General features: G+C 41.6%; 2 protein-coding genes across 2 annotated transcripts in view; one reads left to right on the top strand and one right to left on the bottom strand.

The window, feature by feature from the left end:
- Nucleotides 1-13,800, top strand: part of ELF5 (E74 like ETS transcription factor 5) — a 30,086-nt gene extending 16,286 nt beyond the window's left edge. Inside the window, exons 3-7 of the mRNA XM_030200787.1 lie at nt 593-826; nt 3,044-3,094; nt 6,620-6,688; nt 10,184-10,373; nt 12,814-13,800. Of these exons, the coding sequence (XP_030056647.1) occupies nt 593-826; nt 3,044-3,094; nt 6,620-6,688; nt 10,184-10,373; nt 12,814-12,910 (641 nt within the window). The 3' untranslated portion in view covers nt 12,911-13,800. The remainder of the gene's footprint in view (nt 1-592; nt 827-3,043; nt 3,095-6,619; nt 6,689-10,183; nt 10,374-12,813) is intronic.
- Nucleotides 13,801-18,183: 4,383 nt separating this feature from the next.
- The window catches only part of LOC115468789 (catalase-like), a 67,424-nt gene continuing 66,366 nt past the window's right edge, over nt 18,184-19,241 (bottom strand). Inside the window, exon 13 of the mRNA XM_030200786.1 lies at nt 18,184-18,582. Coding sequence (XP_030056646.1) covers nt 18,535-18,582 — 48 coding nt within the window. The 3' untranslated portion in view covers nt 18,184-18,534. The remainder of the gene's footprint in view (nt 18,583-19,241) is intronic.

The following is a 19,241-nucleotide window of genomic DNA, read 5'->3' as shown; positions in this document are numbered from 1 at the left end:
GAATGTACAAGAGATGTTATCTCTGTCTTCCGTAGATTACTTACGGGTTTAGAAGGGTGTAATTTAAATGTATGCATCTTGAAATAGAAATGTTTTCAAATCAGTTTAAGTTTGAAGGCGAAGATGTGTGAGCAAGGAATTCCAGATAAAGGGGCCCTGGACAGAGAAAATGGAATCCCTTGTATGTTCATGAATGATTTCTTTATGGGTAGGTGTAAAAAAAACGATTTTGATTGAGGGACCTAAGCGTTTGATGGGGAACATAGCAAGTCAAGTAGCGGGAGAGACATGATGGTTCCTCAGAGAGCAAGGTTTTAAAAACAAGAAGGAGAAACTTTTACTTAATTCAGTTCAGAATGAGTAACCAATGTATATGCCCTATAAGTTTAAGAGTTGTATTTTGGATTAATTGTAACTGTCTGAGGTCTTTGCCTCTGATTCCTTGATAGAGTGAATTGCAATAATAATCATCATTTTCTTTGTGATTCAGGAGGACTAGATTTTCAACCACTGATGTAGATGCAGGACTTGGTAAGCAAGTGTTGAACATAAATAGTGTGTCCCAATAAATTAATTTACATATTTCTTGCAGGTTCTGACCCACTTTGGACCTCAATTCCTCCAGAGCACTGGACTAAACACCATGTCTGTGAATGGCTCCAGTTCTGCTGTGACCAGTATAAATTGGACGCCAACTGCATCCCGTTCTCCCAGTTTAACATCTGTGGCCTGCAGCTGTGTAGCATGTCCAAGGAGGAGTTCATAGATGCAGCCGGCGTGTGCGGAGAGTATCTCTATTTCATCCTACAGAACATCCGAGTGCATGGTTAGTGTGTAAGGAGAGTGTCTTGCAAAGATATGGCTTATTGAGTGGAGTCTAGAGCAGAGGTTCTCAACCCAGTCAGTGGGACACAACTAGCCATTCTGATTTTTAGTATATCCCCAATGAATATGCATGAATTAGATTTGCATACACTGCCCTCATTTTTTTTGTCAAAGTTAGATTATTGCAATTGATATATCTCAGTGCTCCTAGATAAATCCTCCGATTGCAGACAAACCAAAATACTGCTGCTAAATTGATTTTTTTTGTGTGTAAACATGATCAAATTTTATATGGAGCTTCACTGGCTACCAGTTGAGGCCAGGATTCTGTTCAAATTCTCCTGCACTTTATATCGCATCCTTAATGGTGGCTGCCCTGAACATTTATTGTCCCACTTTGAATTTTCAGCTTCCTCTAGGAGTAGAAGGACTATAAATTATGCTCCTTTTATCTTCCCTTTAGCTAAGGGCATTAAAAGGTACTTTTACAAAGGTGCACTGAAAAATGGCTTGCGGTAGTGTAGGCGCGGGTTTTGGGCGCGTGGCAATCCATTTTTCAGCGCGCCTGTGACAAAGGCCTTTTTAAAATTTTTGCTGAAAATGGACATGCGGCAAAATGAAAATTGCCGCCTGTCCATTTTGGGTCTGAGCCCTTACTGCCAGCCATTGACCTAGCAGTAAAGACTCACGCGGTAACCGGGCGTTAATGACCTACGCGTGCCAAATATGTATCTTTATACAAGCAGATTCTATAATCTAGTTTCTTGAGGAAACCCTGAAAAGAGTTTGAGAAACCCAGTTTGGGAATCACTACTGTATGCGATACATGTACATGTGTATTTTATGAAATATGTACTTACATTACACCTTCACCCATCTCCACTCATACTCAGCTTCCCGAAACATCTAGGCACAAGGGTGCATAATGCCAGTTTACATACTTTTATGTTTTTATTTAAAACATGTATAATCTGCAGCTTACAACCAAACATACAAAGTTAAAATAGCAATACAACACAAGAATTGCAATACTGGCCAATCCAGGACACAAGTACCTGGCAGAAACCCAATTAGTAGCAACATTCCAGAATCCCAAAGAATAGCAAGATTCCAGAACCCCAAATAGTAGCAACATTCCATGCTACCAATCCCAGGCAAGCAGTGGCTTTCCCATGTCTATCTCATTAGCAGACTATGAACTTTTCCTCCAGGAAAGTGTCCAAACCTTTTTAAAACCCAGATACCCTAGCCACTGTTACTACATCCTCCAGCAAAGAGTTCCAGAGCTTAACTATTTTTTGAGTGAAAAAATATTTTGTCTTCTTTCTTTTAAAAGTATTTCCATGTAACTTCCTTGAGTGACCCTAGTCTTTGTACTTTTGGAACGAGCTACGCAGCACTGCACAAACATAGAAGAAAGACAGTCCCTGCTCAAAGAGCTTACAATCTAATAGACAAAAAGCAAATCAAATCAATTAATGTGTACAGGAAGGAGGAGAGGAGGGTAGGTGGAGGCGAGTGGTTACAAGTGGTTACGAGTCAAAAGCAATGTTAAAGAGGTGGGCTTTCAGTCTAGATTTAAAGGTGGCCAAGGATGGGGCAAGACGAAGGGGCTCAGGAAGTTTATTCCAGGCATAGAGTGCAGCGAGACAGAAGGCACAAAGTCTGGAGTTGGCAGTAGTGGAGAAGGGAACAGATAAGAAGGATTTATCCATGGAGCGGAGTGCACGGGAAGGGGTGTAGGGAAGGACGAGTGTGGAGAGAGACTGGGGAGCAGCAGAGTGAGTACATTTATAGGTTAGTAGAAGTTTGAACAGGATGCGAAAATGGATAGGGAACCAGTGAAGCGACTTGAGGAGAGGGGTAGTATGAGTAAAGCGACCCTGGCGGAAGACGAGACGGGCAGCAGAGTTTTGAACCGATTGGAGAGGGGAGATGTGACTAAGTGGGAGGCCAGCAAGAAGCAGATTGCAGTAGTCTAAACGAGAGGTGACACGAATCCTAGGCCTCAGACCTGATATGCAGTCCTAGGGAGGGCAGATGAAGGACAAAATCTGGCACATTCAGGGTGATGGAGGGAGGGGAAGACACAGGAAGTTAACATAGATTCCACTGACTATGTACTGAATCAGTAAGAATGTTTAATGCATTTTTCTAATAACATCTTCCTCCTTTGAATACAAAACTCACCAGTAAATGCATTCTAATTGCTTCACAGGAACAACATTTCTTACCCCCACTGAAGACATAAGGCCCAGTACTGAGCATTGTAAGTTTCATTATTCACCTTTGGTTTTCTTGGATAACCTGTCATTTATGTTCCTTTCTTAAAAGTATTGTGAATAGGTGTTTCTCTTTCCATTACAAGTCCCATTCTACTTGTAAGGGTTTATTTAAATATGTCCAAAAGAAATCTAGAGCAGGACTGCTTAACCAATGCAAAAGGAAGAGACCTCATGTAGCAACTATGGGAGCGACGGTGGTCAGAAGAAGAAAGAGTAGCACAGAAGTATCACCAATCAAAGTTTATTATAATATTGTCCCAACTTTGCCAAGTTTCGACACAATTACCTGCATCAGGGGTCCTCCAGTTCTCAAAAAGTGAAATGAGTGAATGGCACAGCACTCAGTTGGCTGTCCTTAGAAAACAGTTTTTATTCCCTTCTTTGATCTCTTCTCATGGTTTTCAGTACCATCTTTATACTGAAGACTTCCAGATCTACAGAAATTTCACCAGGAATCCAGACCTAAGTTTCAGCCTGCTTGTCTCACATGGCTGTCTGAATGCCTGTCTACCATCTGAAACTGAACATGGTCAAAACTGAGCTTCTTATCTTTCCCTCTAAACCCATCTCTCCTCTTCCCCGTTCTCCAGTTCTGTGGATAACATTGCCATCTTTCCTGTCTCCTCAGCTCGTAACCTAACAGTCATCTTTGTCTCTTCCTTCCGTTTCTCTTCACGTATCCAACACACTGGTAAAACATGTTGTGTCTTTCTCTATAATAAAATGTATCCATTTCTTTCTGAACACACTACTAAAACCTCCTGCTTAGACTACTGCAACCTGCTCCTCACAGGTCTCCACTAAACCATCTCTCTCCCCTTCAATCTGTTCAAAATTCTCCTGCATGACTTATCTTCTGCCAGTGTTGTTACACTTATATAACCCCTCATGTCAGATCACTCCAGTGGCTCCCTATCTGTTTCCGTGTACAGTTCAAGCTTCTCATTCTGATTTACAAGTGTATTCTCATCTCCTCTGTATCTCTTCATTCCTTCTATCTTGCTGTGCTGTATGTCTCGAATAGACTTCCTAAGTCAGTACGTCATGCTCTGTCTCTGGCTCTATTCAACTCCAGGCTGAAAGCCCATCTTTTTGAGGCTGCTTTTAACTCGTAACCCTTTATCTGTTTAATACCCACATTGTTTTAATCATTCCTATTATAAATGAAACCCCTAATCCCTTATTTGTCCTGTTTATCTATCTTAAATAGATTGTAAGCTCTGTTGAGCAGGGACTGGCTCTTGTCTTTGTGTACAGTGCTGTGTACATCTAGTTGCACTATAGAAATGATATGTAGTAGAGGTGGGGTGCGGCATAAGCCTGAAGGTCCACCTATGATGCTCACTACCCTTGCACCAGCCCTAACTTGGAGTGTTTTGTGGTTTCCCAGCCTATTTATACACCTTCCCTTGTTTACAGCTCTTCCGAAAGAGCATAAAGGGGGTAATTCATGGCCCCTCATTAAGTGTGCCAGTGTCACACGCTAATTGCCAATTCTATAACACCATCAGTGCATCAAGATGCTATTACAGAATACTAGTGTACACCTCAATTGGTGTGCCCATATTGCAACAGGTAGGCATACATGGGCGTGCCTAATTACTCCATGGTATTCTATAAGTTATGTATGCAAGTTGAGGACATGTCCATGCCCCTCCCATGCTCCGCCTATGTGTGCACTCCCTTCCAATGCACTTACGTGCTACTTTATAGAATAGTGTGCAGTACAATTATGCATCTAACAGTGGCGAGCTACAGGTAGGCCTGGGTGAGCACAGGCCCACAAATGGGGATGGTGCCTTACTCCCCTCTCTCCTCTACTCTGCCCACCCGATATCTGTCACTCCCTCTATACCTCAGTGGTGTCCTCAGCAATTCACGTTTGCTGCCTATGTGGCCCCTCAGACTTTCCCTTCAGTGTATCCCACCAGTGAAGAAACAGGAAGTGATGTCATCAAGAGTGGGATGCAGTGAAGGGAAAGCCTTGGGGCCATGCAGACAGCGAAAAATAAGTTGCTGCGGTTGTTGGGGATGCCGCCAAAATACACTGGGTAGGAACGAGGGGGAGGGGTTAGAGAGAGGAACAGCTGCCGGCCTATGGGCAGGAGATGGAGGGCTGAGGGGATGATATTTTTTAAAAACTGTATTTTATATATCTATAGGGAGGGTGGAAAGGCCCACCTAATTTAACATTGGGCCCATCCAAAATAGCAGGTCTAGCTATGCCACTGGCATCTAATGACCTTTGTCTCAGTACTTAAACATACAAAATTTTCGTAACTACCGGCAGCCTGTCATAGAATTGTCCTGACAATGCATTACAGGATAATTTTCCACAGAAGGTGCCAGAAAAATGTGCCACAGAACTGCCTCCTGTCCAGCCTGTATGCTTCTGCTTACAGACTATAAACAAAAGGTTGGGGAACAGAGAGTGAAAAGTTCACTAAGCATACGAAATGATCGCAAGAAAGATAAACTTACCTTGAAATCAATAAATAAAAGAAAACAGAGTCTGTGTGATAGGACTATGAAAGAGTTTAAAGTCTGATCTAATTAAGGCATCTTCTTTACAGGTACAGTATTTTAAAATAATGAATTAGATATATTTCTAGCAGTTGATGTTGCCTATGTGTAATGACCAGAAGTCTCAAAAGATTATCAGAGTAACATAGTAAGTGACAGCAGATAAAGACCTGAACGGTCCATCCAGTCTGCCCAACAGTCACATTCATTATCAATTCACGATTAAATCAACAATGAACGTGATATTATATACTTGACTATGGTCTTTCTTTGGTGTTTCTGAGACATAGACCGTAGAAGTCCACCCGGCTCTGTCCTTATGCTCCAACTACTGGAGTTGCCTTCAAAGCCCACTCCAGCCTAACCAAATCCATCTTGTCATTTGCGGGACACAGACCGTAAAAATCTGCCCGGCGCTGTCCTCATATTCCAAATTACTGGAGTTTCTGTTGAAGCTCTTTCCAGCTGTTGTCTGTGGCCTATAGTTGAGGATTCTTGCAGTGATTGGTGGGCTATATGGGAGAAGTTTTAAAATTGGTGGAGGAGGCAAGATGGAAATCCCTAGGTGGTTACAAAAGAAGGTTCACAATCCATTGCCCCAGTAGGAGCCAGTTGTGGCTTAGCTGGAAGCTTAAGGGAAGAAGAAAACACTGGCAGGCCAAAACATACACTTTAGTAGAATTTTGCAATGAGTGTGTTTCACGCCTGCTTTGCAAGCCACCCATGCATTTACAGGCTATTCGTGATGCATTTTAGCCAGGGAAGTATTTCCATTTGTGCCCCTCACTCTGAAGCCATTCTGCAATCAGACTCATTATCTGATTTCTGGTTAATCATTCCCTCAGCTTTATCTTTGCTGATAAGACTGTTTAATTTTTATTTCAAGCTCAGTCCACAATGCAAGTCATTGCCTGTCACAGACCTGTGTTAACCATTTCACCATTCAGCTCTCTGAAATATTTATTCATGTTGTAATTTCTTTGTAGGTGAGCAGAAAATGCCAATGAAAACTGTTATGGTCAAAAGAGAAAAAAATCCCAGTCAAACCAAAGCAGGTACTGTCGACGCTCTTCCTGCATGTACTGTTGACTCCACTGGCAAAATATGGACTATATTTAAACTTTCAAGAGCATAACACACATTTTCTGTTTATATTGAGAAGAGTATAAGCTAGTGATCTAACATGCATTAGAATGAATTGTATATATAAGAGATGATTCAAGTCTTTCTTTTGAAGCTAGTGGATGAGAAATATGACTTCTGGATATTGTTATTTTTACAAAAATGCTTTTCTACTGTGGAGTCAGCATCGTCCACCTCAATGCCCCCCCCCCCCCCTCCCCAATGAGTTCTACTCTTCCCTTCCTTCTTCCCTGTTCTACTGGCCACATAGATCTCTTCATTAACCAAGCTTCATGACATGCACATAGAACACGCCAGATACTATGTGCATCGTCCCACCAGCTCAAGCAAGTCTCTCCTGACTGTTTACTCCTTTTATCTCTTCTTCCCTTAATATTTCTTTCCACACACCTGATGAACGCATCCCCTCTTTGGATAGTTTTACAGGCAGGAGAGAATCTTCTTGGGTGATGGTGCTTTTCTGCCTTACTGGAGTGAGGTTTTAAAGTACTATAACAGAAATGTGAGTGTTGATTTTAGTGAGTGTTAATTGTGGCTAACTTCTGTACCTTTACCTGCTGTTTCAAGCATTTTTAAGTGTGTGTTTGGTACAGTGTGGCCTAGGGGTTGCTGTGTCATTAAACCCCAATTTACTGCTGCTGTGAATTACTTATCTGATCCCTCGGATTCTTAAAGAATGAGAAACATATTCTCAAAAGCTGTGATGGAATGTACACAGGAGTTACAGGATAGGTTTGCTAAATTCATCTGTATAAGTGGATTTTCAGTTACCTAAAAGCCAACATATTATCAACTACATCAAAATATACTTCAGAAAGCAAGTGAAAGCTTGGCTCTTCAACCAGGCCTTTACTGGAAGAAGTAACTAACTCGCTAGTCTCACTCACACACACACACACACACACAAGGAGTACTCAGGCTGCATATACCACAGCAGGACATGTTTATCCACTCCTACTCTAGCTGAGATAACATTTAACCATTTCTCTGACCTCATTTGCAACTTTCTTTAAATCAATCACCTTACTTTCTAACTCTTCCTACTTTCTTACCCTTCTATATGTTACATCTTTGCTTTACCCTTCGCTATCACCTATAATGTTCTATTATGTATTGTGTCGACATTGTAAATAGTATACCATGCCATACTTTGTATTGTTTTTTTAACATTTTTACTGCTGTAATTGTCTATTGCTCATGCTTGATCTATTCTTACTGTATACCGCCTTGAGTGATTTCCTTCAAAAAGGCGGTAAATAAATCCTAATAAATACATAAATAAAATACAGGTATTCTTAGAGTGTTTGGGGGATGTAGTTGAAAATTATATGGGATCAATTCTATAAAGGTCATCTAAATGTGGGTACTGAGTGCAAATTTTATAATGGCATCTGGATGCCCAGATTCTATTATAGAATAGAGTGTAAGTTGGCATTTAGATGCCAGCATCTGGGCGCTATGACTTATGCCATGTAAAAGGCATGTGTAAATGTTAGCCTGTAAATGTTGCATATTACCACAGAACTCCATTGCCCCAGGTACAAATAAGCACCTGTATATGCTATGTAAACTGCTTTGAATGTACTTGTAAAAACTACAGAAAGGCATCAAGTCCCATTTCCCTATTTGACATTCTGCATGGAATGTTGCTAGTGGAGGAGTAGCCTAGTGGTTAGTGCAGCAAACCTTGATCTTGGGAAACTGGGTTTGATTCCCACTGCAGCCCCTTAACCCTCCATTGCCCCAGGTATAAATAAGTACCTGTATATACCATGTAAACCGCTTTGAATGTAGTTGATTGGTTATGAAAAGTGATGTATCAACACATTCCATTCCCAGTTTTTATATCCCGCAAATTTACAACAGGAATCATAGCGGGTCACAATAAGAATTCAATTGCAGCTTAAAATTTCATAGTTCAAAGTGTTTATCAAATATGAAGGTTTTAAGACTTATCTAAACTGAAAATAATCTTCTATACATCGGAGTTGAATTGGAATTGAGTTCCACAACTTAACTGAAAAGTAACTAAAAGAGACATCATAAAAACATTTATAACAAATCTTATAACAAATCCCCACCTCCCTAGTGGGAGGCGGGGATAGTGCTGGGCAGACTTATACGGTCTGTGCCAGAGCCGGTGCTGGGAGGCGGGACTGGTGGTTGGGAGGCAGGGAATAGTGCTGGGCAGACTTATACGGTCTGTACCAGAACCGGTGGTGGGAGGCGGGGCTGGTGGTTGGGAGGCGAGGATAGTGCTGGGCAGACTTATACGGTCTGTGGCAGAGCTGGTGGTGAGAGGCAGGGCTGGTGGTTTGGAGGCGGGGATAGTGCTGGGCAGACTTATACGGTCTGTGCCCTGAAAAAGACAGATACAAATCAAGGTAAGGTATACACAAAAAGTGGCACATATGAGTTTATCTTGTTGGGCAGACTGGATGGACTGTGCAGGTCTTTTTCTGCCATCATCTACTATGTAACTTATAGTATTTCTATCAGTTACACACCTAAGCATGGGACCCACCCATGCCCCAGCCATGCTCTGTCTACATGTACTATTCCCCTTGAGGTTAAGCACTATGCGGGTTATGTGCTAAGCTTATAGAATAGAAACATAGAAAAATGATGACAGATAAAGACCATATGGGCTATCCAGTCTGTCCATCCATGCCATCTACTCTCCCTATCACTTCCTTAGAGATCCTCTGTACTTGTCCCAAGCTCTCTTGAATTCAGATACTGTTTTCGTCTCTACCACTTCCAACAGAAGGCTGTTCCACAAATTCACTACCCTTTCTGTGAAGAAGTATTTCCTCAGGATCCTTCTTAGTCTATCCTCTTTCACCTTCATCCTACGCCCCCTCGTTCCAGAGCTTCCTTTCAATTAAAAGAGACCCTCCTGTGCATTTGTGCTACGTAGGTATTTAAATGTCTTTACCATATCTCCCCTCTCCCGTCTTTCTTTGAAAGTATACATATTGAGATCTTTAAGTCTGGCCCCACACGCTTTATGTAAAGACTACTTAGCACTCACACAGCACTTACATTAAGTGCTAGTTTCTATAATCTTAGTGTTCAAATGCGCTTATATTTAGCACTAAATGTTTTAGAATTAGGGGTATGAGTGCTGTAGAAATAATGTAATGTTCAAGACAGCAAAGTCTGAGATATCCTGCCATCACTGTGGTGGTATTTTGAGTATGCTTAGAGCTGGTGTGGAGAGCACAGGTAGGAAAGGAATTGCAAGAGTGGAGAGAGGACGCTGGTGGGAGGCATTGATGTTGAGGTGTATATAAGCCTTTAACTTAAGTGGAAAAATGTCATCTGGGCCATTTTGTTCTTTTTCTGCCATCATTTCCTGCGATACCATGTTACATTTCTTCTGCTTCTTCCTGTTTCTACTGAAGGAGTCCATAGTTCGCACCTGTGGGAGTTCGTACGAGACCTCCTCCTCGCTCCTAATAACAACATCCTAGAATGGGAAGACCGGGACCAGGGAATTTTTCGGGTGGTGAAGTCAGACTCTCTGGCAAGGATGTGGGGACAAAGGAAGAAAAATGACAAGATGACCTATGAAAAACTCAGCAGAGCTCTGCGGTAAGGCCACTGACTGATGACTGTAAAACAATGGATAAACGTAATGCCATGTTTTAAGAGTTACATCAGGACTATCTTATTAAATCTGAAAAAGTCTGGGAAAAAGAGGAATTTAATATCATGATCTGGATTTAGCTCACACCTTTCATTGGTAGCTGAAGGTGAGTTATATTCAGGTGTAATAGATATTTCTAAGCCCCAGAGGGCAACATTTATTAATGTGCGTTAATGCCATTTACCCCCTAACACTGTAAAAGTTGCCAAAACTTACGTGCACAGATTTGGGTGTGTGCCCAATTTGTGCACGCAATTTAATTAATGAGCTAATAAGCGCCAATAATTGGCTTTTTAACAAGCAATTATTGGCACTAATTAGAATTAATTAGAATATAAGCATGTAAATTTAGGCACAGAATCTTTGCCTAAATTTTATGCCTGAGTAAAAAAGGGGGCGCAGAAATTAGAAGGTCATGGGCAGAACAGGGACATTCCTAGCATTTATACATGGTTATAGAATAAGGGGGGGGGTACACTAATTTAGATGTGTACATTTGTACCACATTTTAGTCGGAGCAAAGGCCACACCTAAAGTTAGGTGCAATTCCTGGACATAAGCGCTATTCTATAAACCATGCCTAACTTTAAGCATGGCTTTTCAGCACCATATATAGAATTCACCCCTCAATATATTTTATTTCATGCAGGTCCCATTATTATCAATAGAGTCTATTTACTAACGAAGCATATAACTTGCACTAACGTACATTAACATGTTCACGTGTTAGTAAATCCAGCCCTAAGTTTGTATCTGAGAAATGAATGGCACATCCTACAGGAGCTAAGTGTATCCTTAGCTCCAGGCTTATGTCTATCACTATGGTTATATGTATCATTCTGAATCTTTAATATGTGTAGGGGAATTGAAACACCCAGGTGAGATTATACAAATTCTTTGTTTAGATTATGTTTTATCCATTCAGTCCAATCCCTCTTACATCCCTTGGCATTAAATATTCTGGTACACTCACTTGTCATATCTCAAATTGATTACTGCAACTCACTCTATATAGGTCTTAGGCTTAAAGATTTACGTCACCTACAACTAGTACAGAATACTGCTGATCTGTTAATTCACAAAGCCAAGAATGAGCATACAACGCCATTCTTGATGAAGTCTCATTGGCTCCCCGTGACTCATCATATTACATACATGCTGATCCTTATGATTTTCAAAACTTTAGTCTCAAAGGAACCTTTTTATCTTTATTGTCTTCTACTCCCATATACTCCCTTGTGTTCTCTCCACTCCTAGGATCAAAACTTACATATTGTACCGACTTATAAACAAATTTTTAATGAACATGTTCATACTTCAGTCTTCTCAGTTCAAGGGCCACATATTTGGAACATTCTATCCACTTCTCTGTGGCAATAGACTTCCTTACCAACTTTTAAGTCTGAACTCAAAATGTTTCTATTCCAAGATGCATTCTGTTAGATTCTCTATTTGCAGAGTGCCATGTTATTATTCCTGAACAACAATGAGCATCCCTATTTCTTGTTCCTTCTCTTTATTTTTCTTGAACATATGGATTTCCTCCCCCTTTCCCTCACTCTCTGTTTATTTATGTACACACTCTATTATCTCTTTTTATATTTGATGTCATTGTAAACCGCCTAGAGGGTGCTCCCGGCTGGTAGATTAATAAGTTTAAATAAACTTGTAAACTTGGACATACTTAGTTCCTCCTGTATTTCACAAAAGGCTCTGCTAAACCCAAAGCCTTTTGTAAAATATGTATAAAGACATTCAGGAGTACACATGTGTTTGTGAGCATGTCCAGAAAAAGATCCAAGGATCACTCCAGCCCCCATTAGAAACCAGGAATAAGAGCCGTGGAGTCTGGGACAGTGTGTGTGTTGGGGGGGGGAGGGGTAAGAGATCCTGTTGGGGAAGTGGAGGATGTTAATCCTGATGTCAGGGCATCCCACCATGTAGAGAGAGGGTGTATTGGAGATGTCAGGGACAGTCTGGAGGGGGAGGGGGTAAGGGAGTGGAGATGTGCTGTCATCTTCTGCCCTTCCCCTGCCCCTTGATTTAGCCATGTCTAAACTGAGAGATGACACTTTTGTTTTCTATAGACATGTCTTCCCATTGTAAGCAGGAAGTTTAGGGTCTATTTAGGATCATATTCAAATCACACCCAAGCCATACCCCTTTACATTTCTGTGTCCTGGTGTGTATAGATGTGTGGATAGTGGCTTTCTAAACTGTTATTTACATGAGTATGTGATCTATATGTGTAACTGTTACCATTACTCATCTAGATGCTTTTAAAATGACCTTTTTTAAACACAACACCAAAAATGTTTTGTTTTTGCAGCTTCACAGCACCGTACAGTAGATGATATATACATATGGTTTTGTTTTTCATTACAGGCACTATTATAAAACTGGAATCCTTGATCGTGTTGATCGAAGACTAGTGTACAAGTTTGGTAAAAATGCACATGGCTGGCAAGATGACAGATTATGACGCAGCAAAAATGACAGGAAGGGCCCAACTGTTTACTGAAGCACAGAATCAGCAGATAATATAAATCTAGGAGTGAAAGTACTTCCCTGCAGAGAAAACCACGTCAACATCAGCTAGGTGTCTTCATTGAGAAAAAAAAAAAAAAAAATCATCTTTAGTGGCAACCAGTGAAGATCAAAAGTGAACATAGTCCGGCAGCATTTGATGAGGTACTTGGGAGGCCCCCAAACCAGGGTATTGCACCTGCTAAGATAATACCACTCTTACTGCCATCTTATCAAGTGATGAAGATCATATGTGGTTTCCAGGGTTTCTTCTTGTCTTCACCTGTAGTGGCCAAAAACATGGTGGGGAAAAGAAGTTCTCTTCCCATCATAAGAAATGCTATATTTGACCCCCATTTTCCTATCTTTAATTCTTTCGGGACAATTTTGTATTTGTGGACAATCCTGAATCCCAGACTTTACTGGTAGAAATGTCTGAGGTTGGTGAATGTCATCATGCTTGCATTTGTTATCAGTGCTATCTCATGACTGTATTATAGAGTTCATTTAATGATGCTGCTGGAACCAGTACTTACCCATATGAACAATGCGGGTTCAAGGAATCGTGATGGGCTCCACTCAACAATCCTGTTGCATCTGAAAGTTGCTTTCAGGGTCTGTGTCCAGATAACTAGATCTTGCAGGTCCAGGTCTGTTGCTTATTGGACCCAATGGATTGTTCCTGAAGGTACAAGATAGATCAAGGCGCCAACAGACTGTAGCTCAGAGCAAAGAAGTGACAAATTCCAAATCTAAAATACATTCAACCTGTGTATGAAATATTAGTGGTGAGCAATGTTACTGTATTTGTACAAAATGTGAATGAAGAGTACCTATTTTTTGATATATTGTGTTGTTTAATCACTTGTTGTTTGTAAATTGGATGGATAAACATATTTAACATTCAAGAGGTCTTCTGAGATTGCAGTCCATACGAACAAAGTCAAAGCGATAGTTAACCTGCAGTAATACTGATGTTTCTTTCAAGAGCATCAGTCTGCTCTGGTGATGTGCACTTTGGACTTCTTGAGGGGCCAACTACTCTGATAGTCAGCTATCTTTAAACTCGATCCAGAATCATGGGAAGTATCTTCAGCATGGTAGTAACATCTTTCCTGCTGTCATTATTACTCTCCTTTTGCAAGCAAAACCTTCACCATTACATATACTAGCTGAAACTGGCCCCTCCCTTCTGCCCCTCTCAGCCTCATGTATCACAATCTGCAGGCAACAAACTAAGGTGCCTTCAAAACAGCCACTAGAGGCAAGAATTCAAAAAATGGCACCTTATTTTATATTATAAAATAAAGATCTATTGGAAATTCATATTTCTCCCAGTAACATAGTAGATAATGGTAGAAAAAAATGACCAGTCTGCCCCCTGTTTTCTGCCTACATCACCAAGAATCTATCCCAGCTGCCAACCCTAGAGCATAATGGCCTGTAGAATATCATTCTCTATCCCAGATTGCAAACTCCCTTTATAATTGACACCTAGCACCCCTTCCCAAACCTCCTACAGCCATAAGCCACTTAAACAAGTGTAACTGTTATCTGACCATCTGAACTCCTAGATTCACATGGCCTCTCCAGAGAAAATGAGCTCATCCATCAAGAATTATTTTCTTCAGTCCCACCCACTGGAGCAAGCGCTGTATTTCTAGGGATTCACGATTGCAATACTTGACAGTATAAACAACACTATAGGAGTTATTATAGAAGCCTCCTTATTTGCAAGTTCCATGTGGAAATTCTAAAATGGTAATATGAGAAAGAACTCATTTTACACCTGGATGCCCATAATATGTAGAAGGCACTGCTTGTGACGGACACAGAGCATGGTGGGGGAAGGGAAGAGTAACTGGTTCAAAAGCTGAGGGAGAGGGCTTGAGAGCTTGCTCATCCTTATGAAACTTAACATGCCACACAGGGGATAATACCAGCCAATGGTCAGAAAATAGCTCTATTATTCCACCAGGCTTCTAAGACAATTAGGATAACCTGTAGGGGGTGACCATGATTAAATCTTTAGCAGCAGTGATAATGCTGTAACAGGTCTCCAGATGGCTGAGGTAACCTGCAGGGGGTGACCATGGGAGTAACCCCAACATCAACAAGAGGAATGTGGTCAGATGCATCAGGCAACAACCTCAGATTTTGGCTGTGGGTTATGACAAAATAAATCAGTGATAAATTATGGGAGGGGGCCCTAGTTGCTGGATTATGTATGGAAGGAAGATGATAAGATCTGGAATAGCCAACCCATGACATAAGTAATACCTTTCACTACTTCAAAGCCAAAAATCACACTAGCCACCAGTTAAACAAAGACAAAGTCCACAGAACAGTAATACACATTAAAGCCCATCTTACATTATGCAGTGCAAGGCGGCTTGTCCTTGTGCAGTAGGCAGATTCAGAGGCAGAGTTTGGGGAGATTGTACTCAGAGTTGTGATTTGCATGTGCATTTTGTTAAAAAAAATATGCTCAGTCATATGTACTTTACATGTCTACATTTACACTTGCTCCTGAACAGGTATAAAAGTCCACAGCTTATCTAAGTGTCATTTCTGCAAGATTTTTGCAGATATTTTATGTGCCTGTGTTTCTTTATAAAGTAGGGCCAAAATTCCTGCCCAATTAACCTAGGTACCTTGTTATAAAATTATCCTCAGAATGGGCAGGCAGTTCAAAGCCATGCTAGACAAATGCATTTCTACTCATTATTTATGAATAATTTTATGTCTCTGTCTAATTATAATTACTGTGGGTCCAATACCCAGCCTGTGGTGGTAAGTAAACAGCTTGTAAGCTGTTCACAGTCCTGGGCTAAATTAACTCCAGATGTTCAATGCCGGAGCAGATCCGGCCTCTGGCACTGAATATCAAGGTTAGTGTGGCAACCTGGAAGTTAACTGAGCAGCGGCTGATATGCAGACCAGGTCCTGGTTAACTCAGCAGATAAAGTTAGGACAGTGTTTTTGCTGTCCTAATTTAATCCACTTACTGAATAGTGCCTTCTAACCGGCTAAGTAGCAGTTCCACCCAAACTCCATCCCCAACCTAGCCGGTTAGGAATTGACTAGTTAGAGCCAGTATTCAGCAGCATTACCCGATTAAATGCTACTAATATTCATGGCTGGCCAGGTCAGCAGGGTTTAACAGGACTGGAGCCTCTCTTGCCCAGTTAAAGCCCTTTGAATATTGATCCCCATATTTTTATTATATTTATTTATTCATTTATTTTAGCACATTTATATCCCACATTTTCCCCACATGTTAGCAGGCTCAAAGTTGCTTACAATGTACTGATTAGGCTAGCACCAGACCAGTGGTGAAACGGTTACAATTAAAATTGAGAGGATAGAAGGAACAAAGTGAGAAGAAAAAAGGGGAAAGGGAAGAGAGTCTAAAATAGTCCCACGAAATGTAAATATTAACATGCTTTTTAGGTATAAGAGAGCCAAATCTTATACCTAAAAAGCAATGAATCAGAGTGTCTCTTTGCAGAGCAAGTCCGGCGTTAGGTGTGGGCATGCCACTAGGGGCCCCAAACCTGTCTAAAGTTGAAAGAGGGACATTCTGCAAACAAGCTTTGGGGCCCTCTCCCTAGTGTCTGCCTTGGGCCCCATCATGTCTAGCACCAGTCATAGTGCAGAGGGAACGTTTACCTGCTTGAATAGGTGTAACGTCCACAGGTATTTTTGGCTCTGCAGACTATGTAGCTAATTTTAAAAGGGAAATTGTGCAAAGAGATTCCCTTTTGAAAATTAGCTATGAGGGAACATTAGATGCAGTATCTGTGGGTGAGAGGTGTGTGGGAAATCTACATCTGTATTTTAAATGCTGAACAGGGGTCAATTTTCACCCCAAATGGATCTAATCAGGTAATGCCTTGTGTCTTACATTATAAAAAAAAAAAAAACACACACACAAGCAGGCCAATGCAGTTGTTTAATCTCTTTATTTCCTTCAACTTGTCCCATTTCCTGAAACTAGAGTTTCTGCAACATTTATAGGACTAACATCCAGGCTTTCAAGACAAGATAAAGAAAGGACCTGCATGATCGACAGCTCAAATTCTACAGCATCTATGACTAGCCTCAAAGCAGTTACCAAAATAAAACACTTCTCTTTAGCTGATAGAACAAATGCCTATCTTCTTCAAGCATATAGAAAACAATGTTTTAAATTTCAACCTGGACAGATCCATGTTCTCAAAGTGTATTATTCCTTAAATCCCACCTAGGGGGCCATCCCCGGCTATCCAGTGGCACTTTAACTGCACAGAGCCACTGAATATCCCACCAGCACTGTGAGGTTAGTGCTGGGGTGGTCCATGGGGACAGTTGAGGAGGAGTTGACGGTTATGCTGGCACCTGAATGGTTAAGTGGGCAGATAGGACTGCCTTTGTGCAGTCCTATCTTTGCCCACTTAGCTTTGCAGGGGCCGGTACTGAACGCCACCCTCCATCCACACATCTTCTAAGTCTGCAGCTTTAAAGCTACTGACTGCTATGGGCTGAATATCAGACAAAACATTTTTAGCACATTAACTTTTTAAAAAAGCAAGCTTTATGTTCTGAAGTGAGATTGTAAGTGTAGCATTACCACTATTAAATGTTTACATATCACTATAAGATATAAACCCTTCTGTACAGGTACAGATGGAGCATACCTGCCAGTTGAGAGAAATAGAAAAGACAAATATACATTTGGGGAAAATCAGGAAAAATAATTAGTCTTTATTTGGGTTAACATGCACGGTTAAATGATGACAAGGACCATATTATCAACTGAGTAAAGCTGTAACAACTAACATTGCTCCACAAATCCTATATAATAATTCTCACCTCCAACGTTCTGACTTGCTGCCTGGGACTGTGGCTCATTCCGAGTTGGTCTGCTAGGCTCTGTAGATCAGGCTGACATCACGGTAGCCATTATGATGTCAACTTCAGAACCCGGGGGGGGGGGGGAAATAAAACATGCCTCACAGCTGATCCATGTCCAGAGGAGGGTCGCTGGACTTGGGTGGCTGGAGGGGGGGGCAGGGGAGAGAGAAGGGTCACTTGACATGGGTGGCTGGAGGGGGACAGGGGAGAGAGGAGGGTCGCTGGACATGGGTGGCTGGGGGGGGCAGGGGAGAGAGGTTCGTTGGACATGGGTGGCTGCAGGTGGGGCAGGAGGGGGGCAGGGGGAGAGGAGGGTCGCTGGACATGGGTGGCTGCAGGGGAGCCGAGTAAAACCTTGCTAGCGCCCGTTTCATTTGTGTCAGAAACGGGTCTTTTTTACTAGTAATCTATAAAAGATAAACAGAAAATGGGTTGGGTTGGGTGTCACAACTAAAAACTTTTAATGTAGCCCCAGTCCCCTACCATAAATACATTAGCATACTGAGTAATATACATTATGTTATGCATATGCTGCAGTCTACAATACAGACAGCCATATTTAGTGGTCGATTTCTGCAAACAATGGTGACTACTGGACAAAAATGATGGCTTATATGATATTAATATCTGGCCAGGTCTGGGCAGGGTCACCTTGAGGCAACGGCTCCAATGGGGCGTTTTCTTCTACTTGGTCTGGAGACAGGCGCGTAGTGTAAATGTTCGAAACACATCCTTTAAAATAAAAGAGTTGTATTTGAGCCTCACTGTGCTACAATAAAGTCCTTGATGAAAGGAATACTAACATAAATGTTCCAGAAAACCCCAAATTGAAGACTCTATAGGCTAAGTCAACAAATCATTCATGTAACTCTTAACAAAATAAACACATGGTCACGCGTCTGCACACATTTATACCCCTGATATTTCACCATGGCAGCTGGTGGATTTTTAAAATGGCAGCTTCCACACTTAAATATAAACCAGATATTCAGCACTGGCACCCAGATACTGGCCAGCACTTAATATCCAGATATGTTCAAATGGCTAACCAGTGAGCAGACTGAATGTCCTCGCTAACTCGATAAACTCCAGCGCTACCCAAGACCCGTCCTCAAACCACCCTGGCCCAAGCAATCAGAGGAAATATTCAGCCGACCAACACATTCGATTACACCACCTGCTAACTGGATAAAGGGCCCCTTTTACCAAGCTGCGATAAAAGGCGGTGTGTGGATTTGCAGCATGCTGAGATCCCCTTTTTTCAGCCGGAAAAAAGAAATGGCCCTGCTCTAATCAGAGGGTTTGGTGCACGGCCATTTCCAGGGGAGCCCTTACCATCATCTGTTTAGGTGATGGTAAGGGCTTCTGCGCTAACCTGGTGGGTTACCAGG

Source organism: Microcaecilia unicolor, chromosome 4 (genome assembly GCF_901765095.1).
Source record: "Microcaecilia unicolor chromosome 4, aMicUni1.1, whole genome shotgun sequence".
In the NCBI taxonomy this organism is placed as follows: domain Eukaryota; kingdom Metazoa; phylum Chordata; class Amphibia; order Gymnophiona; family Siphonopidae; genus Microcaecilia; species Microcaecilia unicolor.
Note: the sequence above shows the minus strand (reverse complement) of the source record. Positions and strands in the feature narration are given on the sequence as shown.